The sequence below is a fragment of the Pseudorasbora parva genome, chromosome 6, assembly GCF_024679245.1.
Source record: "Pseudorasbora parva isolate DD20220531a chromosome 6, ASM2467924v1, whole genome shotgun sequence".
Taxonomy (NCBI): Eukaryota; Metazoa; Chordata; class Actinopteri; order Cypriniformes; family Gobionidae; genus Pseudorasbora; species Pseudorasbora parva.
In genome coordinates, this window is record NC_090177.1 from 16,345,740 (window position 1) to 16,360,433 (window position 14,694).

Here is a 14,694-nt window from a genome sequence, read left to right on the forward strand (position 1 = left end):
ATGAGATTCACTTTGGGCAGGACTACCTAGCTCAATGCCATATAAATAGAAAACAACTCAGCATCAAAATGTCCTTTCTGGTTAGAACATTGTGTAGGTTGCATGTGCTCTTTTTATTTAAATGATGTATTTAAGGTTTCTGGTTTATTGACAAAGATGTTGTTGTGTTCCAGGTCTCTGGTAATGGTCAGCTGTGTGTTGAAAAAGCTCTGAAGGTGTTTGCCCAGCTGATAAACAACAAGGTGTTTTTGTTGACATTCATCCGTACGCTGGAAATGCAGCGCTCCTTCTCCATGCGTGACCGTGGCAATGTGGCGTCTCTCATAATGACGGCTCTCCAGGGTCGACTGGAATACGCCACGGATGTGCTCAAACACCTGCTCTCCGACCTCATCGACAAAAACCTGGAGAGCAAGAACCACCCCAAACTACTACTCAGGAGGTTTGTTGTTTACTTCTTGTGTGTGTTTTTTTATTTTCAGTTGTTCAATTAATTTGTAGTTTTTGATTTTACCTTTTTACTTTAGATTGTAATATAGATGTTTGTGCATCTGCAAAGTTACAAAGTCCAACCCAAAGGGAATGAATCTCTCCAGCAAAAAACACATTCTTTGAACACCTTGTTTTTAGTCCTGCTATTTTGTCTGTGGCATATTAACATCACTATGTAACACATTTGCATAATGTCCAATAGCTGGCTACTTTGGCTCACTCTCAAACATCGTTAGTTGTTAATTATAAAGCCGGAAAGAGTTTATCACCATGTTGAGGTAGTCTCAGCCTCAGACGTGTAATGCGTTTGGCACACATATATGGAAACAGTTCAGGAGTTTCAAAGTTGTCATCTGATTGGTTGAATTCTACAGGAATTCCACGAGACGTGTATGTTGCATTTTTTTACGGTCGTGTTTAGAACTGTGACGACGAGCGCTTACCAGGATCAACTAAATGCTAGATTTTCAAAAATGTGTGAAGTTCACAGCTCCATTGCTGCAGCAAACTTTCGCAACATTCTTGAACATGCACACTGGTCTGTTACTGCAGGGACATTGACCTTACATTTTTAAACTGTGATTGGTTGCGTTACATGTCAGTTCTCCTGAGCAGTCCTTGACCAATGAAAGGCATACGCAAGACTAATGTTTTGTTTAAAGGTAAAAGAATTGAAAAATTAGTGATCATTGATTAATACTATATTTTAATACTAAAATGAAACGCTTATAACATCACATCTGCAAATGTAAGAGCACAGTGGAATGGCTTGCACAAGTCATGTTTAGGTGGTTCGGGTTCAGTTTGTACTTTTTGACTTTCATTATTAAACTGATAAAGCAAAACTGTAGTTACAGTACTTTACATTACACAACTGTAACAAAACATAGTTACAGAAGTATTTACAGCAGCTCAGGAAGCCTCTGGACTTTGAAAGCCCCTATTTGGGTGGCAGCAAAACCAGTCTGTGTGTGTCTCTTTAAATGCAAATCTTTTCAGAATAGGGTTGGGCCTTTACAGCGTTCTCTAGTTTGAAAAAACAACAAAAAAAACTGGAGTGTGGAAACCTCACACTGCGAGTAGAATTCACCCGCAAAGATGGATAAATACCAACTGCTTGACCAACATTTTTAGAACGTCCGTTCCGCACAATGTATTTTGTGAATGTATGCAAATCGCCTTTGTGAATGTGCTTGTTAGGATGCTATACGGTGGCTAAAGTTACCATTGTCTCTGTATTCACAGAGATCAGAGCCAAGTCATAACTTATTTTTAATAAGTTATAAAAGTAGGGTTCTGAATTGTACCGCCGTTTACTGACCCTTGTTTGCAAAGCAGTCCAGTGTACAATGTATCACACAAACATTCGCACATTCCCTTCATAAATCAAATCAATAGATAACACATTTTATGACTGGCTGCTCTAGTGAGGGTATAAACACGGACTGTGTTACAAAAATAACAGCATTTCAGCGGCATGGAAACAACATCTCAGCCCAACATGGCCACACTCACTTTGCTACGTGTTCCTGGGGGCAGGGTTTATGTAAACTTTAGAGTATGTGATGTCACCAACCCGGGAAAAAGAAAATATTTTACTTTGCAACTTTGAGCGTTGAAACTTTGCAGATATTGTTGATGCTCAAACAGCAACATCACACACTAACTAAAGTTAAAAAAGTGAAATCATAATCAAGGACCCCTTTTAAAGAACTCCATTACGGTGGCTCTTAAAATGAATACATTACCTACTGATCTTAAAGTTTTGCACTGGTATCTTAGCCAGCATTATAGCTATATTGATTCATGACCTATTAGTCTGCTTCCCTCCAGTCCCTCAATAAAGCCCAACTGTCAGTGTCACTTATCATTTGGAAGCGAGGTACTCATAAAACATTCATGAGCAGCTCAAATCTACTTGTTTTTTTCCTCACTCGCGCTCTCGGCTGCCTCTGCTTTTCCTCTAAATTTATATATGTTTTTCAAAGTCTTTCTGAAGCAGAGTATCAACTAGGAGATTTAGACTAATAATGATTAAACAAAGAGTTGCCCGAGGGCTAACACACAGCACAGTCCGCAGCCGATTTCATTACGGCCCTGCTTGATGGAGGCCGAGTGTATTTTAGTTTAGCTGGAGGTGATTTGTTCCCGCCGACTGCGGCGTTGTATCAGCTATACATCACACTTTAAATATTCAAAGCAGACAGGCCAAACAAACACCACAGCCGTTCCTCGTTCGCGCTCTCTCACTCTTATTGAATGATTTTTGGTGTTTCATTATGTGACTCAGCTCATTAATAGTCACAGTAAATAGATGCAGGGGAAATGTAGATTATGCCGTTATTTAACGTGACAGACGCGGAATCTCTCTCATTATCTGCTGTCATTAGGAACGCTAAACACTAATCCCCCCGCGCTGGCAGGCTGGGCCATGGGGATCAGGGGCCTGTGGTTTTAGATGATACTTTTTCCCTTTTTGTCTATGGGAATTTAGGAGATTATTGATTCGACATGCTCCTTTTGGTATCGTTCGCAGCTTCTTCACTTTCCCAGGAAGCATCTGGAGAACAAGAAGGCTTTAGAAATCCTACAAATCCATCTCTTTCTGTTGTGTTTTCATTCATTTGCTTTTTCCTCCCTCTTCCACTATCGTTCTCGGGCATGTAGTTTCCTGTCGGCGTTCTGGTTAAACGAACACTGCTGTTTCCGCGACTACTGCTGGCCTCCACTCCCTCCACATCGATTGGGCTCCATCTCACTAATTTCCTTCTCTGTTCCTTTAATAAAAGGCATTACTCTCTCTCTCTCTCGTTCTCATTTTCTCTTCGTCTCAAGCATTTTGATTTCAATTGATCCATGTGGACAAACCCTGGCCTTCCTGTGACCTCTTTCTGTGTCTGCTCCTCATCTTAACATTTCTCAGATAATGGATTACATCTGGAGCTTGTCCCCCCTCAGTGAGCGATGCATTCGCTGGCGTTCCGGGGGGCATCTGAAGAGAACACGGCCTTATTTCATGTTGTACAGATGCATTTAGTGAAGAATTCTGGCACAAATTGTTCTTTAAAAGCCATTTTTGCCATTCAGAGTGTGATCATCCAGACAACCGTGATTGGTGACCTTTGACTGTTACCCATAATTCTTTAGAGTATTAGTACCTTAGAGTAGCAATATGTACCTTAAAGGGGGGGTGAAATGCTGTTTCATGCATACTGATCTTTTTACACTGTTAAAGACTTGGAATCCCATACTAAACATAGACAAAGTTTCAAAAGTTAAGGTGGACGTTTGATGGGAGTATTTCTTTGTCAAAAATACTACTTCCGGTTAGTCATAAGTTTCGGCAAGTTTTTTGAGATCATGCGTCCCCATTGACGTTAGTGGGGGCGGAATTTCCTTGTATGGGCCTTACGGACAATTCTACCGGAAGCGCGTGAGAGAGAGCGAGGGAGAGAGCGAAAGCAACAGCCTACGCCCATCAAAGCGCTGGTTTATAGGATGCTGGACAGGTGACAATTACACATAGCACATAATGTCACCAAAAAAGTGCGTTTTTGGTTGCCAGACCAAGACAGTCCTGCACAGATTCTCCAAAACCCCGCGTTAAGGCAACAGTGGATGTAATTTGCTTTTCCGGATCAGCAACTGAGTTGCGCGAATGTTTATATCTGTTCGCTGCATTTCGGTGCCGACTGTTTCATAAACAAGGCCCAGCTCGACGCCGCATTTTCCCAATCGCCTAATGCTGAAGGATGGAGCAGTCCCAACGTTAGAAGGGTGAGTGAGACTGCTTCAAATGTCTGTGTTTTTTTTAGTCCGCTTACCGTCTACACAAACCACGCGTAAACACACAAACACACGTGCACAACTGCACTTCCCACATGTACACCTTCAAAGACAAAAATACGACGATATAATTCAAGTATAAATATGTAAATAACACAAGCCGCTAAGCATATTATATAGTTGGTGTATAACTTGTAACTTACCACATACAGACGTCCTGCTCTAGTCGTTTTTGCTGCTGCTCCTGTTCAACTGCAGCCTCTGGGTCTGATTCCGGATCATAGATGTATGGCTGTATCTGATTAAAAGCCATATTTTTATTTTGAATAAAGTTTTTTTTCCCGCTGTTAGGGATGACGGACTCGACTCAACACACAGCGCGCTGCTGCACACGTCATTCTTTAGCTCCGCTCACACGACACGCCCCCACCCGCTCGGCTTTTTCCGGAAAGACTCGGAACAGCGCATCTTTCTTATATAATTATTAAAAAAATAAAGACTTTTCGGAGATATGCAGGATGCAATGCTACTCTATAGGTACTCAAGATTGACATGACACTGACTGAAACTGAGTGTTTCACCCCCCCTTTAAGGTACTACTATGAACATTTTAGATACGAAGATGTCCTTTAAGGGTACTGCCCAGTGACAGGCTGTTGTACCCCTAAAGGTAATATATTTGCAAATGAATTTAATTCCTATGACAGTAGTAAGGGTGTACTTCATTTGTCACCTATAGCTTTTCTATTTTGGCTTTTTTCTTTTTAAAATAACCTGTTAACTGTTTCATCTGAGGTTGTATTTACTTTATTTTAAGACCTGCCAAGGTTTATATTTTTTATGTATAAAACCATAGAATTCAATAGGGTGTCCTTATTCACCCACATGGGCACCAAGGCTCACCGTACTGTACAACACAAACCACTAGGCAACAGCTTCACTTCCTTTTGCTGTTTTAAAAAAAGAACAGAGATCCATAAGTAGTGCATCTTAAAATCAGCGTCACACTTCGAGCTGACAATCATTACGAGTGAACTACTTTTATGGTGTGCGATCCTTCTACAATTTCTTGATGTAAGAACAAAGGACATTCATGTGTGTTAAGGAAAATAATGAATGTCAAAGATGCCTGTAGGGCAGTTGCTTGCAAATGAGACATCTTTTAAGAATCAGACAATATCAACAGAGAGACTCATTTATTTTCATAAAGTGACCCACTTGCATTTAATGATAACCGGCTGTGAAAAATAACAAGGGCCTGTCTGGTCTCTGCTGTCATCAGAGTGACTGCACGTTTCATTTCAAATAGCCTAAAGCGTAGTTGGCATTAATATTTGCTTGTCTATAATTTTTTTAATCTTTATTTGATTATGGGAGATATGGAGACACTTACAAGACTCAGGCTTGTTATAGGCTTCTGTTTCCATCTGGATCAGCAGGGAATGTGATTGTGCAGACTGATTCATCACTTCAGTGGGAAAGCCACAATAAATCAAATCTCAGTTGCACCTTGTGTAAAAAGGTTTCTGTTGAATTTTTGCCACTCTTCATTGATAGAGACATTAGAGAAAAGACAGAGAATTGCATTGGAGGAAGATTAGATATGTGGGATTAGGTTCTGGCTGGATTCGAAACCTGCATGTCCTGGTTTTGTTTTTTGTTCTGTTCTGTTCTGTTTTGTCTTTTGTTACTTTTAATATAATGGCCCGAAGCTGTTTATTGTGGGTTACAGAGTTAGTGTAGTACATGTTTTGGCCCTTTTTTGTCGATGAGTATCATGGCTCATGGATCGGTGCTAAACACTAGGCCACAGCTCTTAGTTCACAGAACTTTTGAGTTCTTTTTGGTCTTTCTCTCCTTCATGTTAATATCTGTGGAGGACTGTGGCTATAAATGGAACGGCTCCATCGCTTCAGGCTCTCTCTTGCTGTGTGTGTGTGTACGTGTGTGTGTGTGTGTGTGTGTGTGTGTGTGTGTGTACGTGTGTGTACGTGTGTGTACATGTTTTCACCTAATGAGATTTGCAGGCACCCAGAGCCACTCAGAATGGACTATTAGTGAGACACATTCGCCCCTTCAATGAAGCATTTCTTTATACCCCTCAAGACATACACACACACACACACACACACAAACACACACACAACTCATAAACACACTAATAGCTAATAAAACCCTCATGTTCATTAGTGAAACTCTGTTAAAAAAAGCAAGCAAGCAAAAATAAATCTAAAATTGCTGAAGAAAAGGGAACGCACACTTTTTATGAGCAGACAGATGCAGAATTACATAAAAAAGCCTGGTGTGATTAAGTTTTAGAGAATGCAAAAACTAATTTTGGTGCTCAAATAGCTACTATTAACCGTTTATTTATTCTCTTACTCTGAGCCAGGCAGTGTGTTTGTGCTTCCTGGTGAAAGAAAATAGCGATTCAGTAGCAAAAGATTTCTTTTAAAGCATCAAATTGTCAGTGAAGAGATTTTGGAGATTGACTTCTGTGGGTCTGAAATATATTTTGAAGCCATATATTGACTCCTGCAATATGAAATATGTCCGTTTACCAGGAGAGTGCCCAATTCCCATGTGCATTTGAAAATGCTAAGCCAATTTCCTGTTTATTTTCTATGTTAGAACTCAATTTCCAGCCATTTGTGAAACTAGTTAGAGAAGCTCAGAACTGGATGCTTCTAATAAAGTAGTTTAACAAGGATACCCCATTTTGAAACGGGGTAAATTTAGTTCAGTAACTGGTTATTTAGGCTGTATCTTTAGGGATTTTTTTACCTCCGTCGTCAACTGTCATTGATCGCTGATTGACTGAGACAGGAAAGAGACAGGAAACAGTCTTGCAAGACCTGATGCAACCAGTATCAAACGCACTGTCATTGTAGTGTGTGTGTGTGTGTGTATCAGAGCTCATAACTCACTCAGACTCACACACACACACTGAATAAGTGTCACATATGAATGCACTCATCAATGCACAAATACACACTGGTTCCTCTCGTTCCTGCATCCAAAGTCCCTCAGCTCTCAGACCCAGAGAAAAACAGGTAGAATACAAAGGGAAGTTGACAGGCTTAAAAGAGAATAAATAAACATAACCATGTTTTGTATAGACAGCCACACACGCTGCTGAATAAAACACAAATACGCAGTCCTTAAGAAGAATCACACAGACTGGCGCTCTCGTCTCTAACATGACCACTTTCCTTCATTTCACTCCATCTTGCGTCACTCCTTCTATTAGCCCATCTCTATTCTCTCTCATTTCATCTGTGTGTGAGATTGATTTATTCACTAAACCTTATTCACTAAAATGCACTGTTATTAAATGAGCATAATTTGGCGGCCTTGTTATTTGACAGCCATGTGTTCTTTCCATAAAATTAGCATTTCTCATCCACTAATGCATTAACCTAGATGAGTGAATACCAAAAAACAAATGCAGCATAATGCAAATCACATCATCTTTATGTTAATGGCCTCTTAACTTCTGAATACACAAACTCGAAACCCCTCGGTGTGCTAATAACTTTTTTTTTTTTAAGCAGTCCATCCACTCAGTGGCCATAATAACTGGTTTCTAGTACAGCTTCTGTCTACTTGAGTGTGTAAAGTCACCAAATCTGTCTGTTAAGCCAATGAAATAAAAAAAATTGGTCCCCTCCAACCAGTAATTTTTTTCGGCGACCATTTATAGAGGAGAAACGGTATGCATTTTTGCATTTCTTTTACAGTCATGTGCTGCTATTATTGTTTTTGGAACACAAGAATGTGTCTTTAGACTACTTTAGTTAAATTGTTCAGCAGGGATTGTCAGTTCCCATAGGGCAGATGAATCATAAGGTGTCTCATTAATAGCTCAACTCTTTCTTCCAGAAAGCAATTACATAGAGAGCAAATAGAGACTCTTGCTAGTGTCTTGTGCTTCTCAGTTTCATAAATCTCAATATATGTTCACACTGTGCTCAGATTTTAGTGAGTCTATAATCATAAGTCAAGTATCTCAATATGAAGGAACTTTATAGTAGTACAATCATGCATTATGTCAACAATTGTCTAGTTTATTTCTACTTTTGGTGACACTTTAGTTTAATGTCCTATTCTCACTATTAACTAGTTACTAATTAGCATGAATATTAAAATGTTGTCTATTTATTAAAACTTATAAAGCATAATTAATACCTTATTCTGCAGTAACCATTTTCTACATCCCCGATACCTAAACTTAACAACTACCTTATTAAATATTAATAAGCAGTATTTAGGAGTTTGTTCAAAGGATCAAAGTCCTATTTAATAGTGATGATTGGAACCTAATCTTAACAAGTGTGACCCTACTTTTATTTCTCCTGAATAATTTTAGGAAAAACAAAGACAAGAAAGAAATCAATGAAGTCTCTTGAGATGTGAAAGAACAAGATATGAGCAATTAAAGTGTCCTGCTAATTCCTATGTGCATTCTAGTGGAAAAAAAGACCAATAAGCGAATTGGCTTTTTTTACAGGAGGGCAGAGCTTACGGGCACTAATCAATCTCTTTTTGGTGCCATACACAACTGTTCAAAAGTTTGGCATTACTAATAATCTTACATTTGAAAGAAATGAATATGTTAATTCAGCAAGGATATGTTAAATTAAGTACAAGTGACAGTAAAGATTTATAATAATAATATTTCTGTTTTAAACAAATGCTGTTTCTTTTTTTTAAAAACTTTCTGTTCGTCTGAGAATCCTGAAATAAATGTTTCATGTTTTCACAAAAATACTATTCTCCTGCATCAAAATATTTCTTGAGCAGCAAATCATATCAGAATGATTTCTGAAGGATCATGTGACACTGAAGACTGGAGTAATGATGAATATTGTGAAATATTATTAAAATGTAAAATAACTGTTTTCAATTGTAATATATTTTAATAAAATGTAATTATTTCTGCAATGCAAAGCTGAATTTTCAGCATCATTATTCCAGTTTGCAGTGTCACATGATCCTTCAAATATGATGATTTGCTGAAAACATTAAGAAACATTTATGAATATTATCAATGTTGAAAACAGTAGTGTAAAACATTTGTTTTAGAATTGGTTGATGAATAGAAAGTTCAAGAGAATATATAAATAAACATATTTATCAACATTGTAATACAGTTCAAAGGTTTTGGGTCAGTTAGACTTTTGACTAAGTAAGACTTTTTGATGAAGTAATGACTTAATACATTTATTCATCAAGGATGCATTCAATTGATCAAAAGTGGCAGTAAAAACATTTAACTGTTTTTTTACATTTTACATGTAAAAATGTTACAAAAGATTCTATTGAAAATAAATCCTTTTCTTTTGAACTTTATTCATCATAAAATTGTTTAACATTGATAATAATATGATATATATATATATATATAAAATGATGATAATGTTTCTTGAGCATCAAATCAGCATTTCTGAATCATGTGACAAAGAAGACTGAAGTAATGATGCTAAAAATTCAACTTTCTATCGCAGTAATAAATTACATTTTAAAATATATTTAAATAGAAAACAGTTATTTTACATTTTAATATTTCATAATATTACTGGGTTTTTGTTGTTGTTGTTGTTGTTTGTTTTAATAAAATAAATGCAGCCTTGGTAAGCATAAGACTTATTCTAAAAACATAAAAAATCTTACCGCTCAAAAACTATTGAACGGCAGTGTATATTAAATAAACAGTTCATTCAAGCTGTAATATTATTTCCCAATATTACTGTTTTAGCTTATTTTGATCAAATAAAGGCAGCTGAGCATAAGATATTTCTTTCAAAAACTGCCTGAAGTTTCTTGGTCACGTGGATATGCAGAGATTACAGTTTATCACCGTCAGTACCTGACCTCTATAAACACACCTCATCTTGTCTCACCGATCAGCGCTCGCTCTCACGTGTGACCCTGAAGTGTGACCCCCTCAAACAGGATACACACGTGCGTATGCGCTCAAACACACGTACACTCTCCCACAGTCTGTGTTTGCGGGGTGTCTCAGCGGCGTAATCATAGTTATTTCCACATGCATTAAGAGAGTCATTTTCTCTCGCTGCTGTTGAGTAAATTGCCGGTGTGCTCCTCACCGGCCCCACGGCGGCCGAACAGAGTGCATAAAAGTGTGTGCGTGTGCATAACTTCGCAGCTATCACAGCGACAATTACGCAGCCGATATTACATCGTCCGGTGATGCTTATGTGTGTTTGTAATGCCCATAAGTGAACATAATACTCGCTGCCACAAACAGCCAAGCCGGATAGAGACAGAAAGTATTTTCTGGGGTGAAAGTAGGAATGTTTTGCAGGGAAAGGGAGATATTGGTATTCCACAGGCGCGCTCAGCCGTCAGAACGAGGGAATAACCCTTTCATGTATTTTTCATGCTCGTTAACCACTCCCGTCGGGGTGCTGTTTGTTCTCTCTTCCTCTGTCTGCCTTATCTTCCCCTCTCTCTCTCTTTCTCTCTCTCTCTTCGGTTTTCCACCTGCTCTGTATTCAACAAACCCTCGGCTCTTCCTTTTTGTCTCTTCCCAAATTATTGCCCACAACTCTAGAGATCCTCGTTTGAGTCATGTGTTTGCCGTTTGAGGGTTTGTGTCTGTCTTCTGCCTCAAAGCAAAGAATGAAAGAAAGAGACGGGGTGGTCAGAAAAAAAGAGTGTCTGGCAGAGAAGGATACTACTTATGTTTTTCTCACTTTCTGTTTTCCTCTCATCAAAACCCAGACATTATTAAAGAAAAAGGAACATGTGCAGGTATTCTTTGAGATGCGTCATCATGTTTGTGTATTTGTGTGTTTCAGGACTGAGTCTGTAGCTGAGAAGATGCTAACCAACTGGTTTGCTTTCCTGCTTCATAAGTTCCTGAAGGTAACTTACTTCTTTGACTTCCTGTATAAGTATTAGTCTTGACGCTCAGCATGAAGTCTGGTTCACTCTGCAGCTTATTCGGGCTCAGAGCCGCCCATTAGACAGGAAGCAGCCGTCATGTCATGATCAACTAGAGTTCGTATGTTTGTAGGAGTTCATTCAAATAATTGGAGTCTCTACAAACAGTCATGTCAAAGACATTAATGTGTGTAGACTTCATGGTTGTTTAGCATTAAGTTGTGCTTAAGGATATCCTGCTACTAAGTGCCTTGAACTACAATAATACTTTTATATAATTCCATGAATGGGGCAAATCCAGTGAGTAGTTAGTAAGGCTTATTTTAGTAACCTGGGAATGTTTAAACCCAAATGTGTTTCCTAGAAAGATGTTAGGGTTTTTTTTGTCCAACCTGGAGCAGGTGGTCCATAAGTAAACGTGACTGTGCAGCATACACTGCATACTGCATAATAACTGAACACATTATGCAATAATAAACATGTAAAGGAGTTGTTCACTTCAGAATTTACATTTTCCTGATATAGTTTATAGATTTTTTTCCATATAGTGGAAAATGGGGCACAATGGTTTGAAGGTCCAAATTGCAGTTTCATTGCAGCTTCAAAGGACTCTACACAAAGCCAGCTAAGAAAGTGTCTTATCTAGTGAAACGATCTGTCATTTTCAACAACAAAAAAAAAACAATATTTTTTAACCACAAATGCTTTAATCTGCGATGCACCATGCATTTTGTCGTCATGTTGGAAAGGTCAAAGGTGGCTTGATCAGCTTAATGTCAATGAATGGATACAAACACAGTAGTTTATAAGGAAACTCCAGTTTGGACCTTCAAACATTGTACCCCGCTGAAGTCCACTCTATGGAGAAAAATCTTGGAATGTTTTCCTCAATAACCTTAATTTCTTTTCGACTGTTGAAATAAAGACATGAACATCTTGGATGACGTAGCTGTGAGTAAATGATCAGGAAATTTTAATTCTGAATTAAACTACTCATTTAAAACAGTAGTCTGCTATATTGTTATTAGATCCACCCACATGACCTCATTTGTAAAAGATATCTGCTTATAATATCAGAAATTATTTATTTTTAGCTTTTTTATTGTAATTGTATGTATAAAGCCTAGTCTAGGCAGTCTGACCAAATAATGAGAGAAAAAGTATTTATTGTATCACTTTCTGTTTGTTCTTTTGTTAGACTCGAAAAGGAAGGCAATGCATGGTGGGATACATAATTCAGTACAGTGTGTACTGAAAACATTTTCTATTCTAAATGGTGTTTTAGAAAAATTCTGTCATCATTTACTCACCCTTGTGTTGTTCCAAACCCATAAGACTTTCTTTCATCTTCAGAACACAGATAAAGATATTTTAATAAAATCTGAGTGATTTCTGTCCCTCCATTAACAGTCTACGCAACTACCACTTTAATGCTTCAAAAAGTTCATAAAGAGATTTTAAAACGAATCCAAATGAATTGAGCGTTTAGTCATACATTTCTGATGAGTATTGATCGCTTTATTCACTGAACAGATTTAATTTAGGGTTTTATTCACATATATTCATCAAATCACACATCAGATATGATAAATGGAAGCTCAAGCATGCTTGCTTGATGTGTGAAAACCAACAAGGTTCATTCTCTTGTCTACACAGTACGTTTGAACTTCTGCAAGAACCAATGAGGTTTGTTCCTGCGCATCAAGCAAGTACCGTTGAGCTTCTGTTTATTCTGTTTCCTGATCAATGTTTATATGTGAATAAAAAAGTAAATTAAGTCTGTTCGCCAAATAAAGCGCTCAATTCATATGGATTATTTTTACAATTTCTTTATGAAATTCTTGAAGCATCAGAGTGGTTTCTTTCAGATTTCATAAATAATATCTTTATTTGTGTCCTGAAGATGGACGTCTTAGAGGTTTGGAACAAAATGAGCAAACAGGATTTTCGTTTTGGGGTGAACTAACCCTTTAATACCTTTTAATATGTCATTTATTCCTGTGATGACAAAGCTGATTATTATCAATTTTTTTTAGACATATAAAAAAAGCATTTATTTGAAATGTAAATCTTTTGTAACACTGTAAAGGTCTTTACTGTAACTTTTGATAAAAGTAGTGCATCTTTACTAAATAGAGGTGGTGTTAGGAAGAAATAGTATCAACCTTAGATAAGTCAGTGTTTCCAGTAGTGATGAAGTAATAATGTTTTGTGTCTGTGTCTACAGGAGTGTGCGGGCGAGCCTCTCTTCATGCTGTACTGTGCTATTAAACAGCAGATGGAAAAAGGCCCTATAGACTCCATCACCGGAGAGGCCCGATACTCCCTCAGTGAGGACAAACTCATCCGGCAGCAGATCGACTACAAGACGCTGGTCAGCATCACACACCCCATAATCACACTAATAAACATAGTATTTAATGAACTCTCATGAATGTCAATGCTGTCACTGTATGTGTGTATAAAAGCAGGCAGTCTGGCCGAGGGAGGGTAGTGCTCATTAGTCTCTCATACCCTGCTATGGCTGAGATTGGAGTCCTGCAGTGGGTGTGAAATTAGATTTCTCAGGCCAGGAAATGGCCTTTTCCAGAGCCCCATTCTGCACCTACGGCTTCACCGACCACTGCACAACATCTCATCATCCTTATCCTCTTTTTCCCCTCTTCAGATCTTAAACTGTGTCAACCCAGAGAACGAGAACAGCCCAGAGATCCCGGTCAAGGTTCTGAACTGTGACACCATCACGCAGGTCAAAGAAAAGATTCTAGATGCCGTGTATAAGAACATGCCGTATTCTCAGAGACCCAAAGCTGTGGACATGGACTTGGGTGAGTTAAACTGCCTTGCATATCAGGAATGAGTTTAAATTTCAGGATTGCGTTTAATTTTACTCTTTATTTTTAAAAAAATGAATTAAGAGTTCCTTAATTTATCAGTATTTTGAAGGAATCGGTTGACTCGATGATTACGCGCATATAAAGAGTTACTTATTTTGTTCCTGAATGAATCTGTGCTTTTAAACAAATCATTTAATGATGAATGATTCAAAGAATCTCTTATAAAGACTGTCACCTGATTCATTCTTTAAAAGGATAATTCACCCTAAAATGAAAATTATCCCATAATTTACTCAACCTCAAGCCATCCTAGGTGTATAGTGTTTAAATATTCTTCTTTCAGACGAATAGAATCAGAGTTATATTTAAAAATGTCCTGGCTCTTCCATGCATTAAAATGGCAGCCCAAAAAAGTGTATCCATCCATTATAAAAGTGCTCCACACGACGAATTATTCGGTTACTTGTTTAATTCCTGAATGTACTTTAGAACAAATTGTTTGAGTGAATGATTTAATGACTGACGTGCAGTATAAAGACGATCACTTGTTTTGTTCCCAAGTAAATTGCTTTTAAAAGAATCATTTAAATGAATTATTCAGTGACTCACTCATAAGATAAAAGTCACAAATCACCCATTTTTCCTGAAATGTAATCTAATTTTAATGTTG

At 37.9% G+C, this 14,694-nt stretch overlaps 1 protein-coding gene across 3 annotated transcripts in view; it reads left to right on the forward strand.

Moving 5' to 3' along the window:
• Nucleotides 1-14,694, forward strand: part of plxna2 (plexin A2) — a 280,272-nt gene that overhangs the window by 231,770 nt on the left and 33,808 nt on the right. For all 3 annotated transcript variants that reach the window (XM_067445796.1, XM_067445798.1, XM_067445797.1), the window contains exons 22-25: nt 174-442; nt 11,103-11,169; nt 13,415-13,561; nt 13,856-14,015. In XM_067445796.1, coding sequence (XP_067301897.1) covers nt 174-442; nt 11,103-11,169; nt 13,415-13,561; nt 13,856-14,015 — 643 coding nt within the window. The remainder of the gene's footprint in view (nt 1-173; nt 443-11,102; nt 11,170-13,414; nt 13,562-13,855; nt 14,016-14,694) is intronic.